The sequence below is a fragment of the Acanthopagrus latus genome, chromosome 15 (genome assembly GCF_904848185.1).
Source record: "Acanthopagrus latus isolate v.2019 chromosome 15, fAcaLat1.1, whole genome shotgun sequence".
NCBI classification, from domain to species: domain Eukaryota; kingdom Metazoa; phylum Chordata; class Actinopteri; order Spariformes; family Sparidae; genus Acanthopagrus; species Acanthopagrus latus.
This window is the reverse complement of record NC_051053.1, coordinates 27462514-27477478: the sequence shown is the minus strand read 5'-3', so window position 1 is coordinate 27477478 and position 14965 is coordinate 27462514. Positions and strand designations below refer to the sequence as shown.

At 45.0% G+C, this 14965-nt stretch overlaps 1 protein-coding gene across 3 annotated transcripts in view; it reads right to left on the bottom strand.

Annotated features, from left to right (window-relative positions):
• Positions 1–624: 624 nt before the first annotated feature.
• Positions 625–14965, bottom strand: part of hectd2 (HECT domain containing 2) — a 42186-nt gene continuing 27845 nt past the window's right edge. The window contains exons 17-23 of one of the 3 annotated variants that reach the window (XR_005079370.1): positions 12828–12902; positions 10468–10555; positions 9895–10001; positions 6188–6303; positions 4962–5105; positions 1603–3983; positions 625–1496 (exon numbers count right to left, since the gene is read on the bottom strand). Coding sequence is in view for 1 of the 3 variants with exons in the window: in XM_037124323.1 (XP_036980218.1) it covers positions 3863–3983; positions 4962–5105; positions 6188–6303; positions 9895–10001; positions 10468–10555; positions 12828–12902 (651 nt within the window). In the remaining 2 variants the exon portion in view is untranslated. Of the gene's footprint in view, positions 3984–4961; positions 5106–6187; positions 6304–9894; positions 10002–10467; positions 10556–12827; positions 12903–14965 lie in introns of all 3 variants that reach the window. The other 2 variants (XR_005079371.1, XM_037124323.1) reach the window with 2 other exon arrangements.

The following is a 14965-nucleotide window of genomic DNA, read 5'->3' as shown; positions in this document are numbered from 1 at the left end:
AGCAGGTGGTGGTGGAGCAGGTGGAAGGTGGAGCAGGTGGTGGTGGAGCAGGTGGAAGGTGGAGCAGGTGGTGCAGGTGGAAGGTGGAGCAGGTGGAGCAGGTGGTGGTGGAGCAGGTGGAAGGTGGAGCAGGTGGTGCAGGTGGAAGGTGGAGCAGGTGGAAGGTGGAGCAGGTGGTGGTGGAGCAGGTGGTGGTGGAGCAGGTGGAAGGTGGAGCAGGTGGTGGTGGAGCAGGTGGAAGGTGGAGCAGGTGGTGGTGGAGCAGGTGGTGGTGGTCATGCAACTAAGTAGCCGTTCCCCGATCGCAGCTCGAGCCTGGGCTTGTTAGCGCAAAACCACAGAAAACACATCTTCGAGGAGATCGTGGGAACTGACGACAAAATGTCTTCAACAATTCATCAGGAAATCTGCCAGTCAAGTGACGATCAGAACTGGTATTTTTAGCCGAAACCAAGAGGTTTGTCAGTTTGAACTTGTCTGTGGGTTCTGCAGAACAGATCGGGAAGCTCGTTCATCAACCGTGAATGAAAGACCGCCAGCAAATTTTACTGGCGAGTATTTCTCATAGTAATCAGATGCAGAACACAGATCCTGGATCTGTGACGTGTTCATGGTTTTCTTTGCTTCAACCTAAACTGATGACATCAAACGTTATCTATGAAAAAACAAACACGCAGAGTCGGCTTTTCTTCTAGACAGGGACGAGCCCTCAGCTTTTACTGTACAGTAAATACTTGACATCACTGCAGTACGTACATTATATAAGACTCGGGCAACAGAAGCATGAAGTGTTTTCCAAAAATGGGTCATGCATGGTCATTCACTCAGGAGAGAGAGAGTCAGTCGATACAAACTCATGTTAAAACCCAACAGAACTGAAGTGAACAGACATCCTGACAGACGGATACAGAACCTGAACGTTTACAACAGTTAAATAATAAAAACAAAAAGTGTGGAAATAATTACATCGACACATCCTGAGAGTCCATTTGAACTATTTTCAAACAGATCTTCAGATTTCTCACCACACTGCCGTCCCCACTGTATAACCTGACACAGTTTGGTCCCACTGTACATACAACACACCTGGGTCAGATTCACAAATATAACAAAAAAAAAACTACTTCTCAGACATCACATTATCCCATTTATCCCAGAATTCTTCCTCCCATTTCCTGTTTTTGGTTTGTATTCAGCAGGAGGAGGCTGACATTTCCTCCAGTCAGCAGTTAGTTTTCGTGATGCGACGGCGGCACGCAGCTCTCCTCCGACAGACGAGCTGCTTCTGGTTCCTGGACTCGTCATTGAGTAACACCAGCGAGGATCCGTTGTTGTGTAAGGAGCTTTTTTTCCTCAGACGCTCAGTGAGACCCAGTGAATGAGTGACCCAGATCAGTCTGGGCGCCGCGACCATACGAGCTGCTTGAGTGTTGCTCGGTAACTTCTGGGTTCACGCCAGTCATTCTTTAGGACTTCGGACTTCTTGCCATGGTAACCTTACATAAGAGAGTGCTGAGTGTTTAAACCAGCAGAGAGTTTGTAGGGAACTCCTCTGACCCGGTACTGATTCACTGTAGAGGCCCAGTGAAGTGACAGCTTTACCTTCTTAATGTGATGTGACAGAAAAGGCCATCTGGGTTCAACGTGACGTGAACAACACATACATGCATGTTCTCACTCCCAACACGTCAAACAGCAGCTAAAACTAATCATTTAGATCTCTTCAAATCTTCTTGAGGGGAATTTAATGAAATAGTTCTTTTGATGCCTCCTGACGTCCCCGATGACGTGAGACTGGGGAGAAACTGACTGTGGCTGTGATACCAAACAACAGAAACCTGCAGGCGTCAGGAGACTGACAGAAATAAACCCGGACCTGATGCAGATGATCTGATCGAATTCAACAAGACAGAAAAAGGACAGCAAACAAATCTGACCGGCAGTCTGGAGGACGGGTCTGCACGCTGTCATGGACACAATCAGGATGGGAACCAAGCTGCTTCCACTCATTAATTACAGGCCAGTCTGCAACACCAAGCACACAGGTGATCTGAATCCACTGCAATCAACCCAGAGGGACTCTGAAATTCAGCCAAATTAAAGAGAACAGGAAGTAAGTACACAACAAGACCGCTTCAAACCCTGTGAACTTGATTTGCAGACCTTTGCACCCTTGAGTTTGAACTCACTGCACACTAGAAGGTTTCCTACAGTCGAATAGTTTGAAACTTACTGACTGAAGCTGCTGCGGGTGATAAGATGGGAGAGAGAACATGCTGATGTTTAGTACCAGGTAACGATTGTCTTTGGGGTGAAGGGTTAGACAAACCTCATTTCCCCTGGACACCGACATGGTTACAGTATTTAGTGATAATCTAAGTATTCAGACACATTCACTGAAACATCTGAACACTCAAATTACCAGTCTGGCTTCTCTTCGACATGCTGATAACAGAAGATCCAGACGAGGGTTTCTTCTTCGTCCTGCTAACCCTAACCCTACCAGCCGCGAGCTGCAGCTTCAGCCACGACACAACGAAAAACAATACGAGAAAACCAAAAAAGCGAACACCGAACTGTCGATCAACAGCTCCGTAGCAACTGTATCGTAATATTTCAACATTTAAAACAACATTAAAACGGTTGTGCTGCAGCCTTGAGTTCAATCAAACAGGCAGCAATGTCAAAGAAACAAAACGAGCATTTCACAAGACAATCTATATCTCATGACACACGGTCGCATTCTTCTCCCAGCAAAGCTTTTATATCCTGACAGTGTGCTGCAATCAAAGCAGATATAAAACACATTTTTACGCTTTCATAAAAAAAAAATACATATTTTAAAAAGTCAACAAAGCAGTGAAGTCAGACGCAAAACAGGAAGCAGCGAAACCAAACGCCTCAGAACTTCTTCTGTTCTATTCTATATTCTTTTTACCTTCGTTTTGTACCATTAAAACATTTCTCTCTCATTTATTTTCACCTTACGTTTAACTCAGACGGATGACTCAAGGATAAAATATAGCTTATTACCTCCACTGAGGAGGTTGTGTTCTCATTAGCAGGAAAACAGAAAAACTACTGAACAGATTTCTGGATGGAAGGTGGGTCACTGAGTGCTGATCCAGATAAAGGGATGGATCCAGGTTTTCTCTAAGACTGAGAGAGTTTTGAGAAAGTTCCAGGGGAACAAGTGTCTTTAACTTGAAATTTTCTGAACTACTTTTAAGTTTTCCCCTGTAAAGACGGAGTAAATTTGTAAAAGTCCTGTCATGAGACCGGCTGAAACTGAGACCGGGAGAGACGGTGCAGTCTGTGTTTACTGATGGCTGCGTCACAGAGCGAGGTCACTGTCAGGGTCGGGCCAACAACCTGTTAGAAATAGTAACAGGATGATAATAATTACCTGAGCAAATCAATTATTGCTAATACAAGGTTTCTAGAGAACACATAATTGATATGCTCAGACTGGATATTCGTGTTTTTAAAAACGAGGCCGTGTGTGTGTGTGTGTGTGTGTGTGTGTGTGTGTGTGTGTGTGTGTGTGAGACGGCTGCCTCGCCTGTCCTGTCCAAATATTAACGCTACGCATCCTCAAGATGCAACACCCACATTATCTAGACACGCTGGTGCAGGTATACCTCTGTCGCCTGACAGTCGACGTGCAGGTGAAAGTGTTTGTTTCTGTTGCTGCAAATTAAAAGGTTTAACATTTACAAACTCTTGAGTCCGATCTCTACAGTCTGATCCACGACCACAGAGATACGCAAGGTGCATTGTGGTAGTTGTGGCAGATAGTCTTTGTGTGTTCGTGTTAGAGTGTGTGTGTGTGTGTGTGTGTGTGTGTGTGTGTGTGTGTGTGTCACTCCAGGCCGAAGCCCTCGGCGTTGGAGATGGCGATGGTGAGTTTGTGTTTGAGCTCCTTCCTGGTTCGATACGGAGGCAGACAGATCTGATTGAAGCAGGTGTGAGAGATCGGCAGCCTGCGGAGACAGAGAGTCACAGAGAGATGATCAGGTAAAACTACTGGATATATACGGGTCAGTATTCATTTGTAGTATTTGTACTTGTTTCGAAACTGAAGAACACCCGACGGGATCTGACGGCCTCTAAATGAATCGTTTGGAGTGAAGACATAAAAAAATCATCTAAAATTAGCGACCGACTTTAAAATTAACATTAGTTTTGACACTGTGGCATCTTTATATTGTGTTGCAGAGATATTTACTAAAGTTAGCATGCTAACTGGCTAGCTGTGGGTCACCCTGCTCTAAAAGCTCCTGGTCCAGACTGCTAACTGCATGGCTAACGGTGCTAACTGGTGATATGCTGCCCTCTATTTGATTGGTGTGTGTGTGTGTGTGTGTGTGTGAGACACAGCGGTGGGGCAGCTTGTCCGTTCTTTGACCCAGATTCTGGGTTTTTCCTGTTAAAGTTCAACAGCGCGTCTTATCTCCTGCAGCTCGGCCTGTGATTACAGTCAGTACCACCCACAGAGACCAGAGGGAAAGAGAGGAATACCAACAGTTGCACAATTAGGAAAAGTATTCTCCTTTCATTCACTTCACTGTGAGCGAGGGATTGAATAGAAACTTTGACAAAAGTAGCAAACAGCTGTGGAGTCGACGAGCCCACACGGCTGTAGTTTCATTAGAGAGACTTTGATTGTCGTGTGTCTGACTGGAACTCTACCATATTTCCCATAAAGCCCAGCAGAAAGAACTCAGCAGGAAACTGGTCCAGAGCCTCTGCAGGTGATGGTAACGCCTGTACCTGTTAATACTTCACCTGCAGTATCTGTTGGGCAGCTCATCGCGTCAGATAGTCAAATCAGAAGGTGAGGACACAAAGTTAGCTGTGTGGGTGAAGGTTGTTGTGGTGTGTCGGTTCACTGTGTGTTTAACACTGTCAGTGGACGAGCTGAGTTCTGTGTCTTGGTTCTGTCGGCGTGTGAAACCCACCAGTCGGTCGAAACTTCGATCTTGGCGATTTTGAAGTTGAGGTCGGCCATTCCTCCGACGGGAACGCGGTCGCTTCCTGTGGCGAAGTGGAGCAGCTTCTTCTGTAGCTCCAGAGGGAACGCCAGCACCACGTCCCAGAAGCACCTGGTGCAACACACACACAAACACCTCACACATGAGTACTCGAGGGACGGATCGAGTTCTTAAGTTTTACATTTTGCTCACTGAATCCAGTTTATGTGAAGTTTCTTGTGTCTGTTTTTATGGTTTTGTTGCATCTCATCATGGTTTTCTGGTGTCATGGATGTCTGGAAGATGTTTTTAGCCTCAGGTTTATTTTTTCTGCCCATGAGAATCTGTTGCATTCACACTGGACCTGTTATTTGATTTAAAGCAGAGCAGAGGACGGCACCGAGGTCTTTAACTCTTCTCATGACTGGTTTAGGGAAGAGTCTGATTTACCAGCTGGAAGTTTCGGCGTCTCAGTGTGACGAGGAAGACACTTGTTGCCTTCTCCAAACAAACCAGCTTTCTTTCAAATGTTGGATGAATAATGGATGTTTTTTGGTGATTGTACTGTGGACAGAGAAAACAAAACCTTTCCAAAAGTAGGTCATGCCACTAGTTAGGAGACAGACAGACAGACAGGCAGGCAGACAGGCAGACAGACGTGTTGCGTAACAGGCCTGCAGCTGCTTGTTGTGAGCTGTCAGCGCCGTGCTGAGTTACATTATCTGCAGCTCACAAGTGTTGGCTCACTTTCCTCCCCTACTGCTGCACACAAAGGACTGAAGGGCATCTGTGTGATCTGTCTGTGGGTATGTGTGTGTGTGTGTGTGTGTGTGTGTGTGTGTGTGTGTGTGTGTGTGTGTGTGTGTGAGACAGTGCCACACAGTTACTTCCTGTTACCAAATTCTCGCCACGCATGCTTGCAGCTCAAACTCTCTGCAGACCATTAGTCGATCATCAGTGACTGAAACAACAAACGGGAAGCGGAGCAGTCCTGACACGACGATGATGATGATGAAGAAGATGTTTACACTCTGATGAACGTGTCATGTGTGATTCCTGATACTGCTCTGACACTGGGATCATTCATAACATGAGATAACAGAAGTGGAAGGCGAGCTGGTCGGGCTTGTTGTGCGAGCGGCGAGCGTGCGTGTCACGCCGACTTCCTGCTCAGCAGTGTCGGTCAGTCTCTGTAAACAGGAAGTGCGTCTCACCGTACGGTGCTGTCCGTCTTGTTGTATCCTTCGTACTGAGCGGCTTTCTGCAGAGCGCTCATGTCGAGCTCTGGACTCCCACACACCAACATCTCCACCTCCTCCGGACGCAGCAGCTGCACAAAAAGATGATGCAGAAAAAAAATTACACAAATAATTACAGTCGTCTCTTATAATAATGGCATGACAAGAACATTACAGCTGCAGTGATCAATCAATCCATCTATTTATGGCAACATCTGCTTGATAACAGTTTGGATTAAACATGAAATAAAAAAACAATCAAAAATCTGTCAATGTGAATATTTTGGTTTGTATTTTCATTTTCTGCCTCGTTGTACTTCAACCTATCAACTTCATTTACTATTTATTTCATCCTGTATCAGAGCCAGAGGTAGCACATTTTTAAAATCTATTTGTTTTATTGGCAAGCAGAGAGAAAAAAAAAAAAAGCATCCTTCGCATAAAGTATAAACACACATGTAAATATGCATTTAATTTACTTGTAATACATTTTTAACCGGAAGTAACAAATAATAATATCTTTACTTTGACTGAGATCAAACTGAAAATCTTTGGGTTGAGGATGAAAACTCTTGTGCATGTGTTAATGTGGACCCAACGTCAGCCTTTCACTAGAAATTCCACTTAAACACAACAAGCAGTCAGTCGCAACAATCCCTTCCGGAGTTTGAACACTGACAGTAAGTGAGCAGCAGAAACAGGAAGTGTCTGCGTCATCAGAGCAGCTGCTGACAGAAAGTGTGTCACACCGACAGCTTCCAGGAGTGAAAGTTTAATCAGTAACGAGCAGGTCAGAGTGATACACATCATAGAATCTGTGAGTGCTGCAGTTTACAACTTAACATCTGTCTTGTCTGCAGGCAGGAGTCTGCAGAAGAAGTCTTCACGCTGCTGAATAACGAATGTGACTTAACAAATATAAAAGCACAAACACACTCTGAGTTTGACCCACATACATGTTGCTGTCTGATATCGTAACGATCTGCTCACCAGAAACCCCCCCCACCCACACACACACACACACACACACACACACACACACACACACACACACACACACACACACACACACACACACACACACACACACACACACACACACACACACACAAACCTCAGACTTCACACCCTGACACGTCAAACAATGCGGACGTGACTGAAGCAGTGAATACAAATGAAACTGTTTGAACGAGGTCAGAGAGAAGTTCAACTCTCCGTGCCTGAGTGAGTTAATAAATAAGATTTAAATGTTTTTCACATTTTGTCTGAATGTGACATCTGTCAGCGTACGACTGCAGTGAGGAGCTGACAAAAGAGGCTGGAGAATTAAAATCTTAGCACCACTTTATTCTCGAGGATGACGACGTCCATCTGCACGTCCGGTTCTTTAATGCAGGGTAGGATTGATAACGAGCATCAGGTCCGATTACATTAAAAACCTTCTGTGGTCACTGCCTGACCGTTCATCTCCTAAATCTGAAGATCATCCTGAAATAAACATGCAAGCTCCAAAGAACACGACACTCTGTATTGATACTACAAGCTCTCCTCTAAAGTTACTACTGCTGAGCTGCAGTGGACGGACGCTAACAAGGCTGGAACACGACAACACATCCACCGGATCAGTCGAGCTCAGGCTCATCACACACTGAGAACAAGGTCTGATTCTAAAGTGAACATCTCAGCGCTGATATGAGCGCCTGATGAAACCTGTGCAACAGGTGTGTGTATGTGTGTGTGTGTGTGTGTGTGTGTGTGTGTGTGTGTGTGAACCTTCCCTCCTCAGACAAATTGATCCTTTTTTTATTTCAAGTACAGAACATCATCTGTTTGAGTCCCTGCAGTTCAGATCAGCCTGGCCCTCGTCTGACCCAGATTCAGGCTGATGCACTGCGGTCAAACCGTCCATCCGTCTTATCTGCAGTCAGACACGCTCACAGATCGACACATCGGAACAACAAACCACCTGAACAACAACCGGACACACAGTCCAACATGAACTTGACTTTAAACAAAAGGTCAGAGGTCAAATGTCCAAGAGCACCATTAATGTAAATATGAGGTTGTTGTCTTGTCACTGTGAATGAAAATCTGAAAATGTTCAGATACAAATTGATCTTATCAAGTTTTAATAAACATAATGTTTATTTATGTCGGACGTCTCATCACCAGAAGTTTTATCTTTGAATCTACACAGTGTGTGTTTTTAAGGCCCTTCTAGCTAATTAAAAGCCATTTAATGAGGAAACAATACAGACTAAAGTCTGTGTGGCGTGTGTGTGAGCACCTGACAGGACTGACAGGACTGGATGTATGTTGTGGGTTTGCTCCCCTGTGTATATTTGGGTTCCTCGGGGGTCTTTAACCCTCGTCAAGGTTCCCCGGAGTTCAACAAACAACGACATGATGGGATTGGAGTCAGCGGTTCTTTATCAGGGAGAGCTAACATTTGACTAGAGGAGGAGGACAAGCTCACTCTACTGCCTGAGCTCCATTACTGGGAAAAACCCTGAAAGCCAAGTCTTCGGCCTCGATGGGGGAGAAGACGACGTTTCATTCACAAAAGTGTGTTTCTGCTGACCAGGATGTGATCAGTTCTACACGAATAGTTCCAGGAAATGTGTCTTTACAGTTTTTTGATCATCCCTGAGTGATCACAGCTGAGTCACATCTGCTCTGAGGTGTGATGATGATACTTCCTCTCTGAATTGACCAAATACTCAGAAACTACAGTTTACCACGCCGTGAGTTTAATATGCTTATTAACAGGATGTCGTGGTGGTTTCAGGGAGGGTTGGTAAAATGAAGAACCATCTGATTTTCTGTGAATGACGTGAGCGAGTGAACTCACAGCCTCCACCAGCACTGCAGACCAACACCAGTCTCAGTTCAGACGACGCAGTGACGACTTTAATAAAAGGTACGACATTTAGTTCTTAGTGAAACACAAGTGAGAAACACGCTGTCTCCACTTCAAGACTATTTTTACAGCGCGCTGTTGGAGCGCTTCATCACATGCTGCAACAACAACAGCCTGAAGATCAACATTTCACATTTCATTTCACTGAGACAAACAAAAACTCAGTCAAACGTTGTCGTGTCTCTCGTGTTGAACCCGGTGAACTCCAGCACAGACGCACAGTTTGAAGGTGGCAGCTGGGATTACTGCAGAATGTCACGATGTCACACAGGAGCTGACCTCTGACCTTTTCTTTTTAAAATGTCATCGCTTCATCATTTTATCCTGCTGGACTGTTGTGTGTAATTCTGTTAGAATCCTGGATAATAGTCGCCTTATCTCTGAGTCCAAGTGGACGTTTGTGCCAAAACTGAAGAAATTCCCTCGAGCAGATTTGCGTCACTCATGTATAATTAGGCGTTGTCACGTCAGCAGAAATATTCATGTGCAAATGCCGATAAAATGCCAATAAATGTGTTTCTCTGCCTGTCATGCTCAAATACTCACACAACTCTTTAAACTGTAACGCTCATTTCACTTTCAACTAAGGTGGTTTTGAACCATTTTTGGCTGCAATCGTTAAAAACTGGAGCGACTGACTAATGGAAAGTTTGCGTGTTGTGTTTGTGCAACCAACAAGTGAGTCTGTTTGTGTACACACACACACACACACACACACACACACACACACACACACACACACACACACACACGGTGAACTCACCATGAGAGCATCGGAGGCACACACACTGTGGAAGCCATGGTAGAAGGCAGCAAACTGTTTGTAGATGGATTTATTCAGCAGGAAGTCGACGTAGAGCTGGACGTACTCTGTGGACGGAGGAGAAAACACACCAACTGTGTGAGTGAAATTATCCCATTACAAAGTTTTCCCATCGAACGCTCGGAGGGATGCTGGCAGAGAGCTGGAGCTGGACGGCAAACAAGAGGGCGCTGGATGGAAAATGAGGTTTAATAAGAGAAATCAGTTGATGTTCAGAGCTGAGCAGCTCTCTGCAGGACGACTGGCTGATTTACCGGACGTGCTTCTTGTTCAACGCTCTGGTTGTGTTTTAAATGTAAATCAATATTATCTCCAAGAGGAAGAGAGAGGAGGAGTCTCCCTCTAACATTAGTCTTTACAGTAAAACCTTGCTACCTGCAGGAGTCTTCATCCTGCTGCTTCATACGACTGTAACAACCTCGTTCACAGCTACAATACAAATAAATGAATAAGTCCAACCCTGCAGTGACTGTGAGTGTGTGTGTGTGTGTGTGTGTGTGTGTGTGGACTCACCCTTCCTGTTCTGCTTGGTGACTGGGATTTTGTCTCCTCCAGGCTTCAGGTTGTAGGATTTGACCATGCCCATTTCCTCCTGGAATACCTGCGACACACAGGAGGTGTATGAGGCTTCAACGTCTTCCTCAGCAGTTTGGGTTGATAATGGAGGATTATACGAGGTGGAGATAACATGAGCACAGTGTCGGGTCCAACATCACTGTTGGTAGTGTCAGATGTCGTGGTGAGTGAGGAGACCCAATAAACTCACTTCATGCATTTGTTAGTGTCCACAGTTAAACCATGTTTCTCTGATAGCGCAGCACGCCTGGCCTTCACTCTTCTCTCGCTTTGTGTTTCTGAAATATTTTCTGTGTTTCAGCTCAGGAAGCAGTTGCACTGATTTATCTATTATACATGTGATTGTCCGGTCGTGCCTGCAGTCCCAAGTTGCAGCCTGCTGTTTTGTCCAAAGTGATATTTAAGTATCTGCTTCCTGGTTTTGAGCCCATTTCCAGATCTGCAGCCCAGGACTGACAACACTCTGGTTATAGATGACCTGCTAACAAGCTTTTCACAGACTGGATCAACCCCCCTGATGCTCTAACTCTTCCAATGAGGGAGAATAAGTCCGTTTCTCAGGAGACTCTGAGTCAACAACTCTTCACATATATGGGACATTAATACACTTTGGGTTTGCAGGTATAATTAAGTTTAGGTGAGGTTAGTCTGAGGGGCTATAGGGAATGATTTATGTCAGTGAGCACAAACTTACATGTGTGCAGAAAATAGAGGAGTATAAATACAGTGACAGAGACACAGACTGATGGACAAACATACAGGAAAAACTGGGGAGTCACGGCGAGAGAGAGACATGGAAAAGAAAGCGAGAGAGCTGCAGTGTGCTGCAGGTCGGAGGGTTGAGGCGCCCTGCAGTGGTGTGACTGAGCCGGCCTGCAGCTCAGTGTGTTAAAATAACACCTCCACTCAGCCGTTTACATAACGTTTCCTCTCACGTATGTTCCAGCGTCATATATAACCCCGGCTGAACTATAAAGCGCTCCATTATATCTGGTTCCTGCGCTGAGAGCGGCCCGGCCCGGCCCGGCGCAGAACATGCTGATGTCATGTTATGTAAAAGTCAGCAGCAGCAGCACCTCCTGATGATTAATGAGTACTGAGGAGCATCGTTACTGAATTCTGAGGCAACGTTTGTGATTTGAAATTTAATTAGCATTTTATGATTTAAAGCTGCTACATGGAACTTTCTTTTAATGTTGATTCTGGCGCCTCCTGTGGACAAGAGCTGCAGCGACTCTGACTTTCTCATCTTCACCTGTCCAGCATGTGCAAGATTTAATTTTCTTCAGCTCTATTTTTGTTTTAAACACTGTGTTGTGTTGCAGTTAAGACTCACTGTTCTGCCTTCAAGTCTGTGGGAAAAGACTTCATTGACAGAACAATCCAGTGAATCATTGTGAGTATTTAGCTCCAGGAAGATAAACGCTATGTTTGGCAGATGAAGATGAGCCGTTTGTGAACATTCCTGCACATTTCTGATAATCACAACAGATATCTAACCAGGAAGTTAGGGTTATTTGGGGCACTCTTTGCAGGAAATTCCCATCAAGCAAAAATCACACAGCTTGATTTAAAACTGCAGTGCAGAACTTTAGTCTCTACAGTCTGTTTATAATGAGTCTGGGTGTCTTTATCGATATATGAATTTGAGAATTATCAACATGTTAAAAAGACCAAAGAACTCCTTAATTCTCATTCTCGTTAACTGCCACGAAAAACTAAACGATCTGATCAAACAGATTATTAATCTAACGGTTCTTCTGATGTAAGAACTTGTATAAGATTTAGAAACTGAAGTGTTTTCTGCTCATCAGCACTCTAAACTTTGATGTTTAAATAAATGACTATAATTATCTCTGAGGTGGACAGCTGACTGATCTGCTGTCAGCCTCCAGTCTTTATTAAAATCACACAACAGTGACAGCAGTCACAGCTGTCCGTCAACACGTCACACCTGCCAGGACACATCACGGCATCTGAGGTGTGTGTGCGTGTGTGTGTGTGTGCGTGTGTGTGCGTGTGCCCTGACTTTTATGTACTCAGATCTTTCTCACATCATTAACAACAGTGATAAAGACTTCTGGCATTAGAACAACCGTCTTTGGTTCAACAGCTTATCAAGATTGCTGCTAAAGCTAAACTAGCAGTGAGTCTGAATATCAACAGAAACATTTCTTCTGTGCACTGAAAACATTCAAAAATGTATCTAACAGAGAAACAATTTCCTTTGCAGCTGCTAAAATCTGATGTTCATGCATCATGAAGCTCCTCCCCCGGCTGTAAGAGTGTCCTGATACCTGGAAGGTGAGGTAGAAGTCCTCCTCTACGTTTCCGTCGTAGTTCAGCAGCTCTCCCAAACCATGAGCCAGCTCCTGCAGGGGGGCGAGAGAGGATACAGGCTTGAGAGAAGTCAAACGAGACACAAGATTCCTCTACAAAGGACGGGAACAAGAATGCCAAACCAAAGCTGCTGTTTCATGTTGATGCATTGTTAAGAAAACATCGGCTGAGCTGACGGGAGACGAGCCGTCATAAGTGCTGCTGCATCGTCCAGATCTGTGCTGTAACAGGAGCCTCACAGTTATGTCACATGTTTGAATAGTGAATATCCCCAGCAGGACACCAGCACCGACTGTGGTTGCACAGAATCGTGTATTTGGTGAATAAAGTTTGAATATTTGGCCTGACTGTGGTCACAGGAGCTGACACAGGCCTCATATCTGATATCCTGCTCTTATGTAACCTCAGGGCCCGTTTTAGTATCCCAGTGTGTGTGTGTGTGTGTGTGTTTGACCTTCACGGTGAGGCCAGTTTTGTGGGTCGGGTAACTTTTGAGCGAACAGTTTCAGGATCGTCTCCACAGTACGGTGGAATTGTTCCGCCGGTCACAGACTGAGTCTTTGTTGCAGAAGTGAGCAAACAGTTTCCACTCAGTTTCAGACTTCATGTGTCGGCCCTGCAGCTCAACGCTCTGCTTAGATGCACCTCTTTGTCTTTCTTAGCGACTGAATCCAGAACATGTCTGTCAGAATCTCTTTGCAGCAACATATAAATATACTGCAGCAGTTTTAGGTGACACATATTTCTCTTCACTGTGGTTTAGGATGAGCTGCTGTTCTGCCCAAAGTCTCTGGGCTGCATCCACAACAGAGTACCAACCCTCCACAAGCGTTCACACAGCCTGAGAAAAGCAGAGTACACGATGTGAGTACAGTATGTACTCCTGAGGTGTATACATTGGCATCCATGAGTGTGGTGGAAAGTGAATGTATGTGTCAGACTGGACCTCTGAACCAGCATGTGCACGTGAAAAAGAGCCGGAGAGGGAAGTGATGGAACGAGCTCCACATCTGGGAACACTCAGCAGGTTAAACAAAGATTCAAACTAAGAATTACCTAAAACACTTTGCTGATGCAACACGCCGCTATCATCAACACAGTAAAGTGTTAAAATCCAAGACTTGTAGTCGTCGTGTGCACAGAGGAGACAGATAAGTGAAGAACAAGAGTGAACCAGTGTGCAGTTGGAGATAAAGGGGATCACACTGTGCATATCATCTCAAAAAATGTCTGAAGAATTAAAAGAAGTCACGAAGGAATGAACAAAGAAAACATGCTGTGTGATCCAGTTAGAGTAGAAAACTAAAAGCATGTGAATGTCTTCAATCAAGGAGAACAAAGCTGAAGCTATTATCTAATGGGCGACTTGAATCCAGGCTGGTAGCAGCACATGAAGTTAAATTTAGCCTCGACACAGCGAAGGGTCGGGGGGGACGGGAGGCAGCGGCGGTGACCAAAGAGAGGTTAAAAGTTTGACTCTGGTGTCCTCTAGTGGCCGAACAGAGAAATGCAAGTAGAGAATGCCTGAGGGAGTGAGGACGGGAGGGGTCTGAAAGTCTGAGATGTTGGAAATCAATAATATTGTCACGCACATCTGGGAATAAAGTGAAAGTGAGAAGAGACAGGGAGGAAGGGGAAGACTTGGAGCATTATCGGCCAGTGACACCGTCAGAACATCGACACGTCGAGCTGAGTCCTCCGAGACATCTTCAACTCCAAACACACCTGAACACCAAAGAAGACACCTGACAGCCGAGAAGCTTTGTTGAAGACCGTCGTACACAAACTTGTGGATTCCATAACAGGTTGAGCACATGATGTCACTGAAGCAAACATGTAAATATTCAGATTTTCACTCACGCTGTGACGCTGATACTATCATTTGTACAAACATGCAGCACTTTCCTGACGTTCGGTCTCAGCCTGTGTGTGCAGATAAATGTCCTGTGGTTAAATCACTTTCTGACGTCATGTGGTTTTAACTGCACCTTGAAAAATGTGCATCAACAAGCACAAACACAACATAAGAAAAGTCCAATCAGAGTTTCCCCTCCGGCTTTAAACTCTTCAGTCTCTGAGTCTGACAAAAGATTTT